This window comes from Phaethon aethereus, assembly GCF_964289735.1.
Source record: "Phaethon aethereus genome assembly, chromosome: 7".
Classification (NCBI taxonomy): Eukaryota; Metazoa; Chordata; class Aves; order Phaethontiformes; family Phaethontidae; genus Phaethon; species Phaethon aethereus.
The window spans coordinates 36,309,612-36,326,396 of record NC_138583.1 but is presented as its reverse complement, the minus strand read 5'-3'; the positions used below and the strand labels follow the sequence as shown (position 1 = coordinate 36,326,396).

The window sequence follows — 16,785 nt, the reverse complement described above, 5'->3', positions numbered from 1 at the left end:
TACAACTTCTCCTCTTGGCTACTGTTCTCTGGAGTGGAATTTCCTCCAGTCTGATGCTTTTCTGGAAATTTAGCTGAACTCAGGATATTCCAGGTAGAGTACGCAGGACTTGGGTAAAGGGGCACTGCTTCTCCTCATGTGGAAAATGATGCTTTTGTGCTTGCAACTCTAGATGATCCCTTCACTCCTTGCTTACCATTATGTCTATCCGCTTGCTGCATCTCCAATTTACCACATGTGGACCGTTTCAACACTTAATCTTCCAAGAGAAATCTTTCTTCGTGCACACATGCATATTTTATCATTTTATGACAATCTGAGTCAGATTCTTCTTCACCCATGTGTTCTAGGGATGGGCCTGTGGGAAATTTGGCTTAGACAATGTGTTTTTTTCAAATCAAATTTTATTGTGGGTGTAGACACACAAGAAAATTACTGTGAGGAAGATGAAGGTACAGATCTACAGCGTGCCAGCTGCTGTGTCACCCCCTGCTCTCCTTTCATTAAAGAAAAAGCTCATCAGCAGCCAGCAGGCACGTGCACCCAGGCAGTTTCTAGAGAACCGACCAAGCACTGCACTTGAGCATGTGCTGCACGCCGAGACATTCCTTCTACAATGCCTAATTTTGTTTGTTCCTTGTTTTGCTTCCTCAGTCCGGCTGCTTGCAGCAGCTCTTTTCCGTTTTGCCTCATTGTGCATTTGAGGGCTATGCCAAGGTTTTGTTTCCTTTCCCAAGCAGGGCGCGAGAGGTGAGAGAACTCTGCTGGGCGCTGGTTTTCTGAAAGAAATAAAGCGGCTGCCCTTGCCTTTTGCAGATCCTTCTCTTAAGATGCTTTGGCTCAAAGCCCTGCGCTGCCACTATTCAAATCTGCCCTGCGTGACTCCTGGCATCCATGCCAGCGTTTGCCGAGCTCTGCGCTGCAGTTCCCATTTCCCCTTGCCCTCTAAGTACAGTTTTCCTGGGTGTAAGCAGGAATTGCATAAGCAGGTCATCACTTGATACAGCTCATTGGCTTTAGCTTTAAACCACCAAGACATTTAATTTTGGGAAGAAGCTGGTGCTAGGACAGAAGTGATTTTGAGGAAAATTCAGTCTTGGAAGCAACTGCAGATATTATTAATTAAAAGAAGGATGCTAAAATAATCTGGCAGTTTCCTTTTGAGTTAAGGGGGGGGTGCTTTGCTGTTTATTTGAAGATAGAAAACAATAGGCTTTAAAGACTCCATGAAATATTTTTATACACTCTCTTTTGCAATTGATGACTTTCTCAGATTCAGATTGACGAGCAGGTCAAACTCATTGGTATGTCGTTCTTATGGTATTAACACTATAAAAAAAAGGCTGAAACTTTCAACTGACTGAATGGGAAGCAATAGTGATCTTTGAGCAACACTGCTCACCTCATCCACTACAGTGACTTTGTTGTCCACCTTGCAAGTGGTAGGACCTGGGCTGGGGAGGAAGGTCAAACCAGTTATGTTCCAGTATACAGATATTTAATATAATACAGGCAGGTTTGCAAGGAGAAATAGAACTGGTACAACAAGAATAAACTGAAAAGCTCAGGGTCCTACTGTCAGCTCTCAAATGGAGCAACAAAACCCAAGATAACTATTCCTTAACTAAAATCAAGCTTAGCGTGTGCAGTAATTAAAAAATCAGCTCAGTTTGAAGAAAAGGGTGTAGAATCTCCTTGAAATTCAACACTCAGAGGCCAGAGTGGTTCCTTTGCAAGAAATGTTTTTCTGCGTGCAACTGGGTTTTTGGTTTTTGTTATAGAAACTTTTTACAGTAATGTTCTGGACAGAGCCTGTACTACCCATACCTATCTACAAACCTTCACATTCTTTCTTCTGTTGGAAAAACTATTTATGGAGAGTGAATTTTAAATTAGCATGTGCATAACCCTGCCAGCTCTGTGGGCAGACTCATTCAGTCAGGCAACAGAAACATCACTACGCAAGCCACATGACAATTCACAGCACAAACTGGAGGAAATTCTTCCCTTACATTAACCTAGATTAAGACCTCTCTAATCTCAGCATTTTGAGGATGTAAATGAGATCAGCAACATAGCAGTTTTCAATGATTACCCTGAAGAGGGGTGCCTGCCATGCAGGGCAAAGACAAAGTATCAGTTTAGGATCACTCCAAAGCCTGCAGTTAAAAATAACAAAACAAATTCAGCTAACCAAAACAGTTGTACAATCATGGTACTCTGCATACTATCCGCAGGCTGAAAGGAGACTCTCTCAGTGTGATTAGGGACAAGTTCAGAACCCACCTCATTTCCATCACTTCCCTTCTGCTTTCTTCATATTTCTCTTTCCACTCAGATACTTCTCTTTCCTTGGCCATAATCTGAAACAAAGAAAGCAAAGGAAAAAAAAAAACCCCACAGTAAACCAAAGTGATCCATTAAAGAGGAAATTAAATAATGCTACAATATTTGATTTAATAGCAAATCCTAATTAACAGAGGTATAGTTTTCAAGCGCATAATGGTTCAAATATAAGCATCCCCAGTGATTTTTTTCTTTTTTGGACTGCAAGGTGCAATTAAAAAAGTTTAGATATGAAATCACACTGCAGTTTTGAAAAACTAACTTAGGAAAGCAGATGCAATGTCCTTGTTTCAATGTTTCATTCCTGATTATAACAAGGACACCTTTCAAGAAGTACCTACGTAAGACTAAACTGTGTCTGATCTGACCTGGTGCCAAACCTGAAATACTTCTGTACATGGATTTGGAACACGGACCCCTGGTTTGTGCTCTAAGGGGGTTCTACTGCTTCTGCATACATATTTAGGGCTGACTGTCCATGAAATTTTATAGCCAAAGGACTGTGTTTCTTTGTGCTCCTTTCGTTCACACAATCTGTCATAAAGTTTGGAATACTCTAACATTAGATAGTACTCATTTTTTAATTGTTATTATTAGCCAGACTAATCTTAGATGTAGCTTTGTAAAATACATAATTTTATTCCTATTTCTAGCATCTTACAATTTTTAAACAATTACACTGCAATGTCAAGATGCACAGAGTACACTTGAGGTTAAAACCAATAAAGATTTATTTTCATATAATGTCTGTTTTTCACTTACATCAAAAAAAAGTAAAACTTACAGTGCAGCACCTTTTGCTTTGGTAGCCTCTAGGATGGCTTTAGCATGGCTGAGGATGGTTTCAAGAATAGAACATGTGTTCATAATATGAATCATTTGGGAGAAAACAGGAAAGAAGGAAACCACAAAGGGCACATCTTTTCTTTTCCAAATTGTGAAGAAAATTACCTCTGCTCTAGCGAGTCGCAGCGCAGAGTCTAAGTCTTGCTGGGGGTAGAGAAGACCCGTGGTGTTTTCTACATCTGAGGTGCCGATCCGGGAGTAGAGTGCACTTTTAGAGATGGAAACATCTGCTGGGATAGCAGGTTCTCTCTGTGTGTTTGTTTTTTTGAATACAAAGAAATGAACCATTAACTATGCATTTAGCTCATATGTTTTCTGGGTGTAGTGCTAGGCACCAGGGTCCTGAACTGGGACTAGAATCCTGTGCACTACTAAATTATAACAGCAATAATGCTGGCAAGGAACTTTGAATTTAGCAATCATGAAATATACATTTAAGATCTCTGGTAAACACCAAGAGAGCTGTATTACCCTTATGGAGAGATAATAAAGACAGCACTTTGCCAACAATATTTTAATGTCCTATATTAGAAAATTTACTACCTTCTGATGCAGGAATGTCATCAAAACACCCACAAGAAACGCAGATCAACAGAAATTAGAATTGGAGGCAGAGAGCTTGTTAAGGGGAATTCTGCTTCCATAAAAATAGATCAAGAAACCAGAAGCAAGAGGACAGTTCACTTTCTTAGATCTGACCTGCCAATGTACTGCGTCTATCGTATGTGGTATTACACAAAAAGTGTGTGTAGACAATTGACGTTGCTGCCTCACTGGTATTTAGCATGCGATTAGTAAGTTAAATGAGGTTTTATTTGCAGCTGCCCATTTTGCTCGCATCAGTGGCCCAGACTGACGCAGAAGGACAGCATCATGAAAAACGAGGAAGAGAGCAAAGAAGAGGTATGCGACAGCAAGATGCACGACATGTCTTGCAAACAACTCTAGATCCAAACAATGCAACTTACAGCACGTTAAGACCAAGGAGATTACAAAAGACAGTTAGGAAGATACCAAACACAAAAAAACCTCAACACACTTTCAGACACCATCCGTAGCACCCCTGTGTCCCTGTGTCCCCTACCTACGCTTTGCATCTCGCCATCAACCAGCTAACACGCACGTGCTGACCGCCTGGCTGGGTATTGCCTCTGGCGGCCTGGGAAACAAAATGCCTTTTCTCTCAGCTGCTGGAGGGCCACAAAATAATTTTGGGACTGGATGTGACCATATGCCTATTGCTGAGGTTTAATGTTCCACTCTCTGCTAAATATGCGCGGAACCGGCCAAAGGAGCGAGGATTACTGGGGCCGGGGAGGAGGGGGGCACACAGTACAGACACCATGGTCATCACCAAAACACTACTTGCTCACAACACTGGACTGAAACAAGCTGGAGAATGAAAATGTCATAAAAAATTAAAATTAACTTTTTGTTTTTAGAAGAGGAAACCCTCACAGAAACCAAACGGGGTGGCAAGTTAATGGTAAGAGGCATCTCTATGAGCTCTGTTCTGTTTCCAGGCTCCAGAGCAGAGAAAGGGGATCCCCTCTGCACGTGCAGTGCTGGGACACCCACAGCTGCGCTGCACAGGCGCAGGCTACATCATCTGCGGGCTAATTCTGTGAGACAGAGCTGGAGCACCTCCACCTCACGGGCTGAGGACCTGCTCTGGTCCTGCGCCGCCCAGAGCAGTCCCAGGGGAGCCCCACCGTGGGGGAAGACAGGCTTAGCCCTGGCCAGGGACGTGCTTTGCACTTACAAAGAATTTTCCTTTCTCTTTCTCTTTATATGAAATCCTTCCAGCAAAACAGGTTTCACAGGAAAGGTCTTGCATTTGAGTATGGCTGAAATTCCTTGAAATTCTGTGACCCAAGAAGATATTCATGTGGCACAGAACATTCAAACACCCGGACTTCAGCAGGGAGGACACAAATGCTCAGAAATCCCTCTCACTGTGCATGTACAAAAACATCACTTGCTAAGCCAGTGCTGAAACTGCATTTTAAAATATGGAATGATTTATTTTTTTTAAATTTAACCTGCAGATTCAGGAGCAGAATTTTTTGGTGGGCTCTCATGACAAACAAAATTGTCTCTATGATGATGCTACATACAGCCACAGAGAGAGTTTGGGGAGGGAAGTCAGCTTGATCAATGCCTTTTTCCATCCACTGACGGAAATGGATCTCACATGCAGCTTTTCTGGTACAGCACTTCCTTGCTGCTGAAAGGGGGATAACATATTTTTCCACTTTAGGCTTTATCTGCCATAATTAAGAGTAGTAATGAAGATTTTTTTTAATGAGGTTTTTACATATAAAGAGAGAAAAAGTTTTTATTTTATTGTAAAAGAGGTTTGGGTTTCTTTAGTTGTTTTTGTTTGTTGTTTTTTTTTAATAAAATCGCAGAGTCACATTCTACTGCTTGAAGCACAGGAATGTGGAAGTGAGTAGATAATGTCTGAATCCAGGTTCAGTCCTCCTCTCCACAACGTGCACACCAACAGACCTCATTAATTTCAATACCACATGCTCTTGTTTCAACACAGTTAAAGGAAATTTTGTCAGATGCTATTCCATAAATCATTCACTTGCTCACAGTTCTTTTCGCATAGCCTAGAATAATACAAATGATCTAAACCCACTGTTAATTTTGTTGAAATCCCTTCTGAGTTCTCACATCACACCTTATTGAAGAAGCTGTATTAAAAATTACACAGAATGCTCACTCGAGATAAATACAGGACTAGATATGCTGCATATCACATCTGTAGACAACATGAAGAAACCACACCAGCAACATTAAAAGACTAGGCAAGATAAATTAATTAGAGCAAGAGTAAGCTAAACAGTACTTACAAAACACTGTACTGCATCTTTATTTATTTAAGAGATTCTCACTAATTTGCTTTGTCGTTTTTGTCCGGTTTTAAACACAGGAGTCAATCGAGTATTACTTCCAGCACTTAGGGAGCAGCCCATCCCTTCTCTTTTTTTGCTACATTTAACCATGAACATACGTAAAAAATAATTATCAATTCCAATATAATTAGGAGGTGCAACCTAAAATCCAAGTAGGATTTTCCTAGTTGAGCAAAAAGCATCACAAGATCTATCAAAATTACATAGCCTGTATTCTTGAAAGTATCTCCCAATATACAACAACTATGCAGGGAAAAATACATCTGGGGCACAAGCTCAGGCATCTATGTAAATGCATAAATACAAAAAACACATGGTGCTGTCCACACATGGTGCTGTTCTCAGATCTGAGTAGAGGTAAAATAGTCAATAAATAAGACTACTTGCTGGCTCAACTCAGTATCCTAACTTCAAAAAAATGTACTTTAGTTCCTCCTCAAACACAAGGCAATGATAACTGAGACATAACAATGAGCCATTAGATCATCAAAGCCGTCCTCAAAAGAAAGGTCATCCTGAAGATCAATCAGTTGAACTGAATGTATCGTATTTCAAAAGCCTCCTGCAGCTTAATTTGCTGGATCTCATAAAGAGATTGCAGGAAAATATTCATTGTGGCAAAAGCAACACAAATTTCCTCAAGCTCATATAAAAACATGTCAAAGCAACTGCCAGGATGATGAAGATTTTTACAGAAAAAAGAACATTTAAAGCATTTAATAAATACTTATGCATATTTTTTACATAGTGCTCAACACTTCACTAATATAGTTATGTTTTCTCTTCTCTCTTGCATCTGAGTAAATTGTACAAAAGAATAGTAATAATGACATGCAAAACAACTTAAAATTTCCAAAGGCGACTGTAAAAACTCTTGGAATTTAACCATTGAGCAGAAATGCTTGCGGTAGTGCTCTGACCAGTACCGTCCTACCTCTGGAAACACTTCACAAGAGTCACAACTGGGCTCTTTGGCAGGACCAACCAGTAAAAGTCCTCATGGTTTTACTTCAAAAGCCAATTTTACAGAGCTCCAAACTGATGCGCAATTCGGTAACTGTTATTTGCTGCCTCTAGATATTCCTATTCTGAGAAAATAATATAACCTGACCAACAGGATGATGGTATTGCCTGAAATAACTCTGTCAATGCTTTAAGTTCAACACCTAATTGCTGAGAAGGTAAGCAGTTAATTGGGGTAATAATAACAGTAGGGATTTGTAAGTCACTGAACCTCACGCAGAAAGATTAGAGTCTGCAGGGGAATTATTACTAAATGTAGGTCACTGCAATCTTAGTGTAAATATTTGAGAGCCCAATGCACTACTACTACTCTTCCCAGCATCTCTCACAGAAACTAGGTATCTGACCAGAAACGGAATAAATGCACATTGATTAACCAGCTGCAGTTATCTTGCTGCAAGAAGGTCAAAGTGAAAGAAAATAGAGAAAGGCACTGGAATGAAAATGAGAACTAGTTATTACCATACTGTTTAGAGGAATATGCTGAAAATGAGCTTGCCCTTTCCCAGCACTCAAATACTGCTTGCATGCGTATCAAATGATCTACTCTTAATTAATTGATACGTGTGCGGACAGGTCAATGGAGGCAAAACAAGACCTACTTGTGCTTACAAATTATTGAAAAGTAAGTAAAATTCATGCGTAAGTTCTCTGCTTGTAAAGTTTTAATAGAAAAAATGGTGTCCCTGTTTGAAGGAAATATTCCTCCTTCACTACCGTGAGAGCCTCCCAAAGCCGTGATGCATTCATCACGTTTGTGCTGATGCCTTTCCTTTCAGTTTCCTTGGATATTATTTCAACACCCAACCCTACGTCGCCTCAGCATCTGTAGGGTGGTGGACACAAATCCTATCAGCTTTTTGCTCAGGATGCACGTATAAAAAAATGGCCACAAGGCATCCTAATAGAGACTTTAACAGAGAAGTGTTAATTCATCTCAGTGCTGGAAGACAGGAATCTTTGGCAATGCAAAAGTAGATGACTAGTCCTGTTGTTGTGCAAGTCTGTGACAAGAAGTTTGGGAGTGGCCAAATAACTTCCCTCTGTCCGAGAACAACAAACTGCACATCTTTATTTTCAGTCCTAGTACTAGCAGAAAATGTCTGTATTTATTCCCTAGTTTAGGTGACCTAACTTGCCATAACAAGTGCTTGTGCCTTTATTTAGCATCCTGTTCTTGTTACCCATCCTGTAATGGTTTAGCAAATGTTAAATGTAATTATACAACATTAAGAAAAGAACTGAGGCCAGCCAACCAGAAGGGAATTCTGACAGTTAGCATCCGAATTTAAGTCACTGCAGTTGTCTGGTGGATCCTATTATACTTAATCCAGGCCATCAGTCACTGTAGGTCACAAGGGTTGTCATCATAGGCTAATTTAATATTAGCAACCTCCCACTGAAATAGTAAAGTTACACAAGGACAAAAGTCCTTCCCAGCCTAACATAACACCCACAGTATTCAGCTAAAAGCATTCCTATGACTGGACCAACATGGGGCTTTGTGAACGTCAAAATGCTACCGGTTCTGTCAGGGGGTGCACTTTAGCTTATTTTTCTCTCCTCATCTCTACTTATTGTTTCTGCTGTCTTTGTTATACAAATTAATGGCATTTTCTAGGAATTCACATGAAATCCATTCCCCGTTTCCAAGGAGTTCATAAACTTGTTCTAGATAAAAGAAAATGCTGTAACGACGTTAAAAAGCATCTTTAAAATGTAACTCCACATAATCAAATACATACTGTAACATTTTTGCAGCTCAGAATCTTCCCTGCGTAACACATAAGAATTCACAAACATATGAACCTATTCTCTTCAGTCTAAAATAGTACTATTTGTGAGTTTCTGAATTGCTGGCCAGTAGCAAAAATGCAGATGTCTAACAGAAGTTTTTTGTATAACCTGTAGGTTATATGGTCTAGGTATTATTATGTGTTTCATCTCAAGTGTTTCCTGGCGCTGGAAAGCCTGACTGCTTCATGTTACAGCAAAGTGCTGGGAGCGCAAGGAGGTAGAGAGGATCCCACCTCACCCTCTTCTGACACGGGCCACTCAGGGCAATGGAGCAAGGGAGGACAGTCACACACAGGCTAGTATAGGAAAATGGTATTTGTTTTTCCACTCCTTTAATTAGAAGGTGAATCTTGGTTTCTAATGAAGACAACTACACTTTTTTCTTTAAAACACCCATAAATCTGCAAGGAATGAGTTTACTTCAGTGAGTATGGAAACACCATGGAAACAGCTGGTTCATGGGCTATTTAAGGTAAGCAAAATAAATCAAATATAATAATTATTCATAAAAATAAATTTTTTTTCACAGCTCATCTCAAAAAAAGTATTTACTTTTATGAACTAGCTACTTTATGACTGATCTTTAAAGCACCAAGAAATTCTACCCTATAACAAGCCCAAATGTACCTGAAAGGGGGTGTCCCAAGTAACTAGTGGTAGGACGAGAGGAAATGGCCTCAAGTTGCGCCAGGGAAGGTTTAGATTGGATATTAGGAAAAATTTCTTTACTGAGAGAGTGGTCAAGCATTGGAACAGGCTGCCCAGGGAGCTGGTGGAGTAACAGTCACTGGAAGTGTTCAAAAAACATGTAGATGTAGCACTTCAGGACATGGTTTAGTGGGCATGGTGGTGTTGGGTTGATGGTTGGACTTGAAGATCTTAGAGGTCTTTTCCAACCTTAACGATTCTGTGATTCTGTGATGCAATGAACTCAAGATGGTATAGGACCAGGCAAAAGACTTCCCACTGACTTATTAATGGACAGTATAAGAAGAGAAAGGTCACTGGAGAAGGGCATGTCAGAAGCACATGCTCCTCATTTGGAATAAAATGTCTCACTGTAGCAGGACACTGTCAACCTGTCAGCATCCCATTCAGCTGGTACCACCTCCCAAGAAAGCCATTACCATTTCTGGCTTGACTTTTTTGTCAAAAGCACTATGAAGGACATCATGAACTTGCTGTGCAACTGGCTAACCACCAAACCCAGTACATCAGAGTGAGCTTTTCTGTCCCGTTCCAACACAACGAGGACCACATGCATCCCTAGAGCAGTGCAAAGCATCACTCTGAGGCAGAACTAGCCAGCACAACATAGAAGTCACAATAAAAAACAAGGTTTAGATCTTCATGAATAAAGATACATTGCTTTGGGAGGCCTTTGTTCCTTGTGAGCTCTACAGCCCTTCCAAACCTGCTGTAGTCCCTTTCTTCAGATGCCTGAAGGCAGGGTTGATTGAATTTCTCAGTTCTGAACTCTGAGGGTCAAGGTGTCCGATTTCAAGCTGAAAATACCAACAAAAGGCAAAATGTCCCTACAGTCAAAATCTGTAGCACCTTTATACGAAGTAGGTTTGGTATTGTTTTGCCACCAAACATTTTGGGACAGATCGTGCTGTAGGCAAATGACAAATGGCCACCTGGATTGCAGAATCTGTCCCCTGCGAAAGGTATGTGCGGGCTTCTTGCCTTCAAATTTGCCGTTTGTTAATTTGGATGTAGCGGTACTCTGTGAGGGGAGCAGGTGACAGCATTTCCGTGTGCAGTACTGCTTTCAGCATGCTCTTCGGTGTCACACTGAGGTGTGCATAGCTTTGCACTGCACTCTGAGAGCCTTAGTTACCTTGTTAAGGAAACAGCAGCACTCGGGTTCTTAGTCTGTGCACACTCACACACACACGGCAGGCACAAAACAGGTACCTCGGAGCAGAAAGAGGACAGGGTAATCTGCCTGGCTAACTTCAGTGCTTCTATCCTCATTGCAGCAAACTCTAACTCCTCCTGTCAAGTGTTTGGTTGTGAGCAATCCGCAGAAAAAAATGTATTAAGAACATAGCAAAAACGTTTAACATATTAAAAAATGGAATGTTGTATTTTAATGTATAATTCTGACAATTCCTGGGTGACAAACACATCCCATATTCCTTTCATGACGAGAACATTGATAGAAAACTCCAGTTTTTCATTAATTTTGAGGTAGCTGTATAGACAAACAATTTTTTTTTTATTAGGGGGTAAGTATGAACAATACTTTGGGTAAAATACATGTTTCCCAAAGTTAAGCTGTTTTTCACAGGCTCCTCTCCTTTTGTTTTCATTTTCTGTGAATTTATGCCAGCTGCTGCTCTTAATTCAACCTTCAGCCGTTTTAAAATTTCACTATAAATATTCTAGAAAATATGTTCTGACATACAGAACTGGTCTGCGGACCAATTTGCTTTTCCTAGAACAAGCCATGCCAAATTCTGCTTTAGATAGGTTACTAGAAAAACATAACCTAATTTTCATTTCAGTAGAATTAGGGCCTAAATCTCTGAACATGAATCTATGCATACAGGCCTGCTAAGGCCATGTGTCAAGACAGCACTCCACACATCAAGCCCTTTGTTCAAGCTTAAAAGATTTGTTCTATAAAGACTTCTGCAAAATATATACACCAGTGGTATAGTACAGCTGAAAGTGCTGATGAAATTTCAGTTTATGTACTGTATGAATTAAATTAAAATATCTCTGTTCCTTAAGTTCCTGAAAGGCCAAAGTTACTTCGGAAAGAATCAAATAATTATTTTGCTGCTTTCCCACCTCCCCTCCAAGCTTCCCCCCACATTTTTCAGATGAGGCAAAGCATTCCTCTACCTATGTATAGACAAACTTAAAGAAAGTGACATTTATATTTCTGCTACAAACCTGAAGTTTTTGAGCAAATACTGGGGGGTTCTTTTCTGCTAAGTCTGGATCTAGATATTCAGGCTGATCACATATTGAGGTTTTCTTAGATATCCTATTCAGAAGGGCATCAGCAGAGACAAAGGAGTCTTCAGGAGATGTCTGAAGGGTAAGGAGGATATAAAATAAGCAACAGAGATTTTGCCCAAGTAGTTCAGGCCAAAAGCAACATGTGTCTGCAAATCTTTGATTCCTAGTAACTTCACACCCCACTGAAGATTACTCTTGAATACATGATTCATAGGTGTAACAGATAGACATCAAGAACAATTCTTCCCAATTAAAAGCAAGTAAATTCTCCAAGGCTAACATGAAGTAATAAATATTAGGACCTCTAAAACAATGGCTATCAAACCATGGACCACAGCCCACTCAATACATCTACAATAGTTTTCAAACGGTTACCATAAGTTTTGTTCAATATTTTGTACAATAGCTTATGTTGAGTTCAGGCATCTCTAAGGCAATCCAAAAGCTTTGAAGACCACCAAAACTGAGGGGAACATCAGCAAGACTCTTTTTGCAGTCTTTACAAAGTCTTTCGCTGTGTACTGGGGATAAACTAAGTTATGTTCACAATTATAACATGACCAGGATAAATACACAATATGAAGGTGGGCAGAATTAGAATGACAAAAACAAGACCTCTGGGATTTGAATACCCAAGACTCCCTGCAGTGAGAAAAGTATTCAAGCTCATAAAAAAATGTTTTGTGAGATGGTATTGACAGCATCATCAATACAAATTAAGCATAGTATTAAAGTAAGCTGCTTCTTATTTTGAATCCTCAGTAAAGATATTGTCATATAGCTTAGCATGCCTAGTGCTGTAGGCATTTATGAAACAAGTTTGCCTGGAAAAGCGGAGGCCTTGAGGAACCTTCATGAATTCGACAACCACTGCTCTAAAGTCTGTATGCAGCGCAGGCTGGAAGAAAGGAAGGGCTCACTACTAATTCAAATCCAACACAGAAGCCACTGAAAAAATGTGATTTAACTGGAAGATGGAATGAGTTCTAATGATCAAAACAGTGAATTTTACAGTATCAGACTACAATAATACAGCTAACAGTTTATACAAGAATGTAAAAGAGCACCTGTTCTTATTAATGCCTTATTTTATATATAAAATATTTCTTCAAATATAGGGTTAAAGCACAGTGTAAAAAGGTCTGTGTGAGAAAAAACGCACTTCAAAGTATCAACTTGGAGTAAGTTATCACAAGAACACGTTAAGATACAGTAAGAATTCAGAAAATTCTTCTGAATTCCATCAGTTCCATCAACCTACCTCCCTCAGTTGGGTCCTACCACATGTTGCTGCCAATATCTTGAAGTATCAGGTTGAGTTTCACTCTACTTTTGAGATCCACCTTTGCTACCTCTTATATGACATGAGAAATTTCTGCAGGAATATGATTCCCAAACTCTTATCCTAAGTTACTTACTATTTCAATAGCCTCTGGAGTTGTTCCTAGGGTCATGGGCTCCAAGTCTTTCTGCTTTGACTTGTCAGGTGACTGTAAGTGTGCCTCTTGGCTGGCAGCTAGGACTCGGGAAGCTGGATGTTGTATTTTCATTCCAGAGGACTGCTGGGCTTCAGGGTCTTCAAAACTTGACCTGGAAAAAGATTGTGTACATGTTTTCAGGGTGGAGCACAAGGCCCTTACAATTCTGCTTCTGGTAACAGCTAAGGAAGTCCTCTTCATTACTTTCACCTGTGTGTGTATATACACACACATACACACACACATATAGATACACACACTTATTTTCAACTCAACTTTGTATCATTATATCTCATAACACTTCGCAATATCCTTTCAAAGCAATGCGCCAGAGTCACCTAAATAAAGCCAGTTCTATCAAAAATGTTATGCATATTCCTTAAGTATTTCTCACTTGCCTTTTTACTCCTTTCTGATTGTGATCTACACCCCTCCCAACAAACAACTTCTACTAATAAGAACATATGTCCTTAACAAGCAACATTTTTGGAAGTAAATACAACCCCCACACCCTGTTCTCATGAACTAGATTCCTTGTTCAAAAAATATATCTAAGAAAGGCCAAGTGAAAAGTTGAAATTAAGAGATTTCTAGATTGACATGAAAATGACCTCAGTATCTGAGAAAAAAACCTGTGAGTACGAAGGCACAGTCTAGTGAAATCGTTGCCACTGTGATTCTACTTAGTAAGAATATGAAGGAGAAATATATGCCCGTATTCCTTCCTATTATAAAACTTATGTATCTTTGCCCTCTATTCTCTATCATATGTGTACACAGATGGGAATCTATTTTTAAACAAACAACTTGGTAACACAGAGGCCGAAAAAGGAAAAACTGACTGTGTACATGCTATGATGGTAACCCATTTCCCTGACAAGCTTTTCCATTGCTGAAGTTGCTTGCAGTGACATACCCTGAGCATGGTGTTGTGGAATCAGACAGTCTGATGGGAGGTGATTTGACCGGGCTCTCCTGCTGTGCATCAAACATTAGATATAAAGATTGTTTCTTCGGGGTGCTATCGTCCTGCTGGCAACAGGAAAAGAAAGACTCGTTAAGCAACTCAACCGTTCTGCATTAAAACTAATCCAGGTCACTGAAGCCTTAAGTGACCAAATGACAGACAACTAATAATATAGGACTGTAATTAATAATATAGGACTGTAATACAGTCTATGCTGATACTGAGATGATCACTTTAAGGAAGAAACCATTAAAGAACAAAACCTAAACAGTTCACTCTTTGTAGTGGCTCTTCTTCTCCCACTTTGGGGTTAATCAGATCTCTGGCCCTGTCAGGCAGGAGGCATCCCTCGACTGGAAGTGTTACTAAAATATTCATTGAAACCTATGTTGTTCTCATCAGTTTAAGCGCCTGACATACTTGCTTGATTTTTCTAACTTCCCCTGTGGATATAACCCTATTGGATCTAGTCAAGCTATCAAATCCATGAATTAAATAGAAGTAAGACAAAACAACTGATAATGTACAGTATTGCATTCCATATTTCACATTCAATCTGTATTCTCTCCTGATTCCCTCCATCTTCTTAAAAGCTCTACTCTCAGTTTCTTAAAATAGTTCAATAGCTGGTATAGGCAGCTCTGTACTCTACAATACTGGAAATGCTGATTAGCTTTTAATCTCTAGAAAGAACTCCTATGATGCTGGCTTAAAAATAAAACAATAAAGTGGAACGAGCTCTACAGGATGTAGGACAACAAAGCATATGCAGTTGACCCCAGTTATGTCAATTTAAAGCAATTGGTTTTGCAAATCTGCTACAGGCACACTGTAATTAATTTAAGGGGTAGTGAGGCTGATGGCATTATCAGGATAGTCTACTATGACAAGGGAATGCAAATGAATGGAAATGGAAGTGAGAACTTACTGGCACAGAGGAGCCTATTTTCTCCATATATTCTATTTCATATGAGTTGCCATATTCCAATTCTGCAACAGAAACAAAAAAGAGCCGTTAAATACATGCCATGAAATGATTTTTGCAGAATAAAATGAGATTTCTTCGCATCTACAAGGTCCGTTCCCATTCTGCTCAATACTTTTCAATGAGGCATTAAAAATAGAATATACAGAGAGAAAGCAGAGGTGCACTGATTTTCAGTGATTTTTAACAATGAACCTATGACACATTTCAGGCAAATTCATTTGCCTGAAAAATTCCAGCTTTATCAATTTGCTGAAGATTCTGCCCCAGAGGCCAGAACTTAACAAAGTTTCAGAGCACTTTCTGAGCACAGGTAACTCCTCTATCATGTTACCTCAACACAGAAAACACATTTTTCAGTAACTGCTAATGGTCATACCAGTTTCCTTTAACGTATGCAGAAAGATTTTAAAAGCTGTTAAGGAATGAAGTAATTTCTATTTCTTAATGTTTATCACACTGTTCTTAATTTAAGAAGGACTACTGTGGTATTACTTCAGATGAAAAGATACATAAAATACCTGTATGGTCATTGAACTAGCGGGGACACAACAGCCCAGCTTACTGGGCTGTTTTCACATTTTAGTTACAGAGGAGAAGCCTAAGATGGGAAGATTTACAAAGAACCCTAATTCTAAACCCTAATAAAAATGCAAATCCTTACTGCTTCTCTACTTCTAATCTCCTAATTACACCGAAGGGAATAACAGCATTTCTTTCCAATCCATGGTCACTCAGTAGCTGATATAGAGGCAGACAGATAAAACACGGCAAAATGGAAAAGAGCACTCCTTCCTGCCCCCAAATAAAAGCAAAAACTTTGTTCAATGACACCTTAATTTAAAAGTTAAAAACATAATTAATTTGTTCTAATGCTGTATTTTACTCTGTTTCCATGAGTTAATTCAATAAACCACTTATATAATCTAATTTCCATTATAGATAAATTCTAATGAATGGCACAGGAGCATTTACATTATGGTAAAAGTATGTGCTAAAATTCTTCTAGATTTGGGCACCTTTTGAAGAGTAGGCTTGTATTAGGAAGATGGCAACCATCATTAAAATGTTTGCTCTTTACAAACAAACCAACCCTAAAGATGATCTCCTACATTTTTGTTTAAAAAGAAAGTTTCAAAGGGTGCAATGTGAGTTTACAATGCTCAAAATTTTTTTGTAATAAAAAGCACCACAGGTTACAAGCACTGTAATTCCACAAGTGTATGTATTTTGTCAAACAACCACTGAAGAGGAACAGCCACAAGCTCTCAGTACCTGGCATGTGGGAGATATTAATAGTAAAAACTCTAAGTGGAGAGAATGCTATAACAGCAGGCTCCTCATGTTTAAATTCCTAGTACCATATGTCTTTTAATGGTAATAGTGAGCCAGGCGAGATGGGCAACCTCCTGGTATCAGCTACAAGCTTCCTCCTAGTGAAAG

At 39.4% G+C, this 16,785-nt stretch overlaps 1 protein-coding gene across 1 annotated transcript in view; it reads right to left on the bottom strand.

The window, feature by feature from the left end:
- Positions 1 to 16,785, bottom strand: part of TACC2 (transforming acidic coiled-coil containing protein 2) — a gene marked incomplete at both ends in the record, with an annotated part of 127,636 nt that overhangs the window by 10,825 nt on the left and 100,026 nt on the right. Inside the window, 7 exons of the mRNA XM_082002323.1 lie at positions 2,287 to 2,363; positions 3,298 to 3,441; positions 10,857 to 10,937; positions 11,844 to 11,984; positions 13,331 to 13,502; positions 14,307 to 14,422; positions 15,286 to 15,347. Coding sequence (XP_081858449.1) covers positions 2,287 to 2,363; positions 3,298 to 3,441; positions 10,857 to 10,937; positions 11,844 to 11,984; positions 13,331 to 13,502; positions 14,307 to 14,422; positions 15,286 to 15,347 — 793 coding nt within the window. The remainder of the gene's footprint in view (positions 1 to 2,286; positions 2,364 to 3,297; positions 3,442 to 10,856; positions 10,938 to 11,843; positions 11,985 to 13,330; positions 13,503 to 14,306; positions 14,423 to 15,285; positions 15,348 to 16,785) is intronic.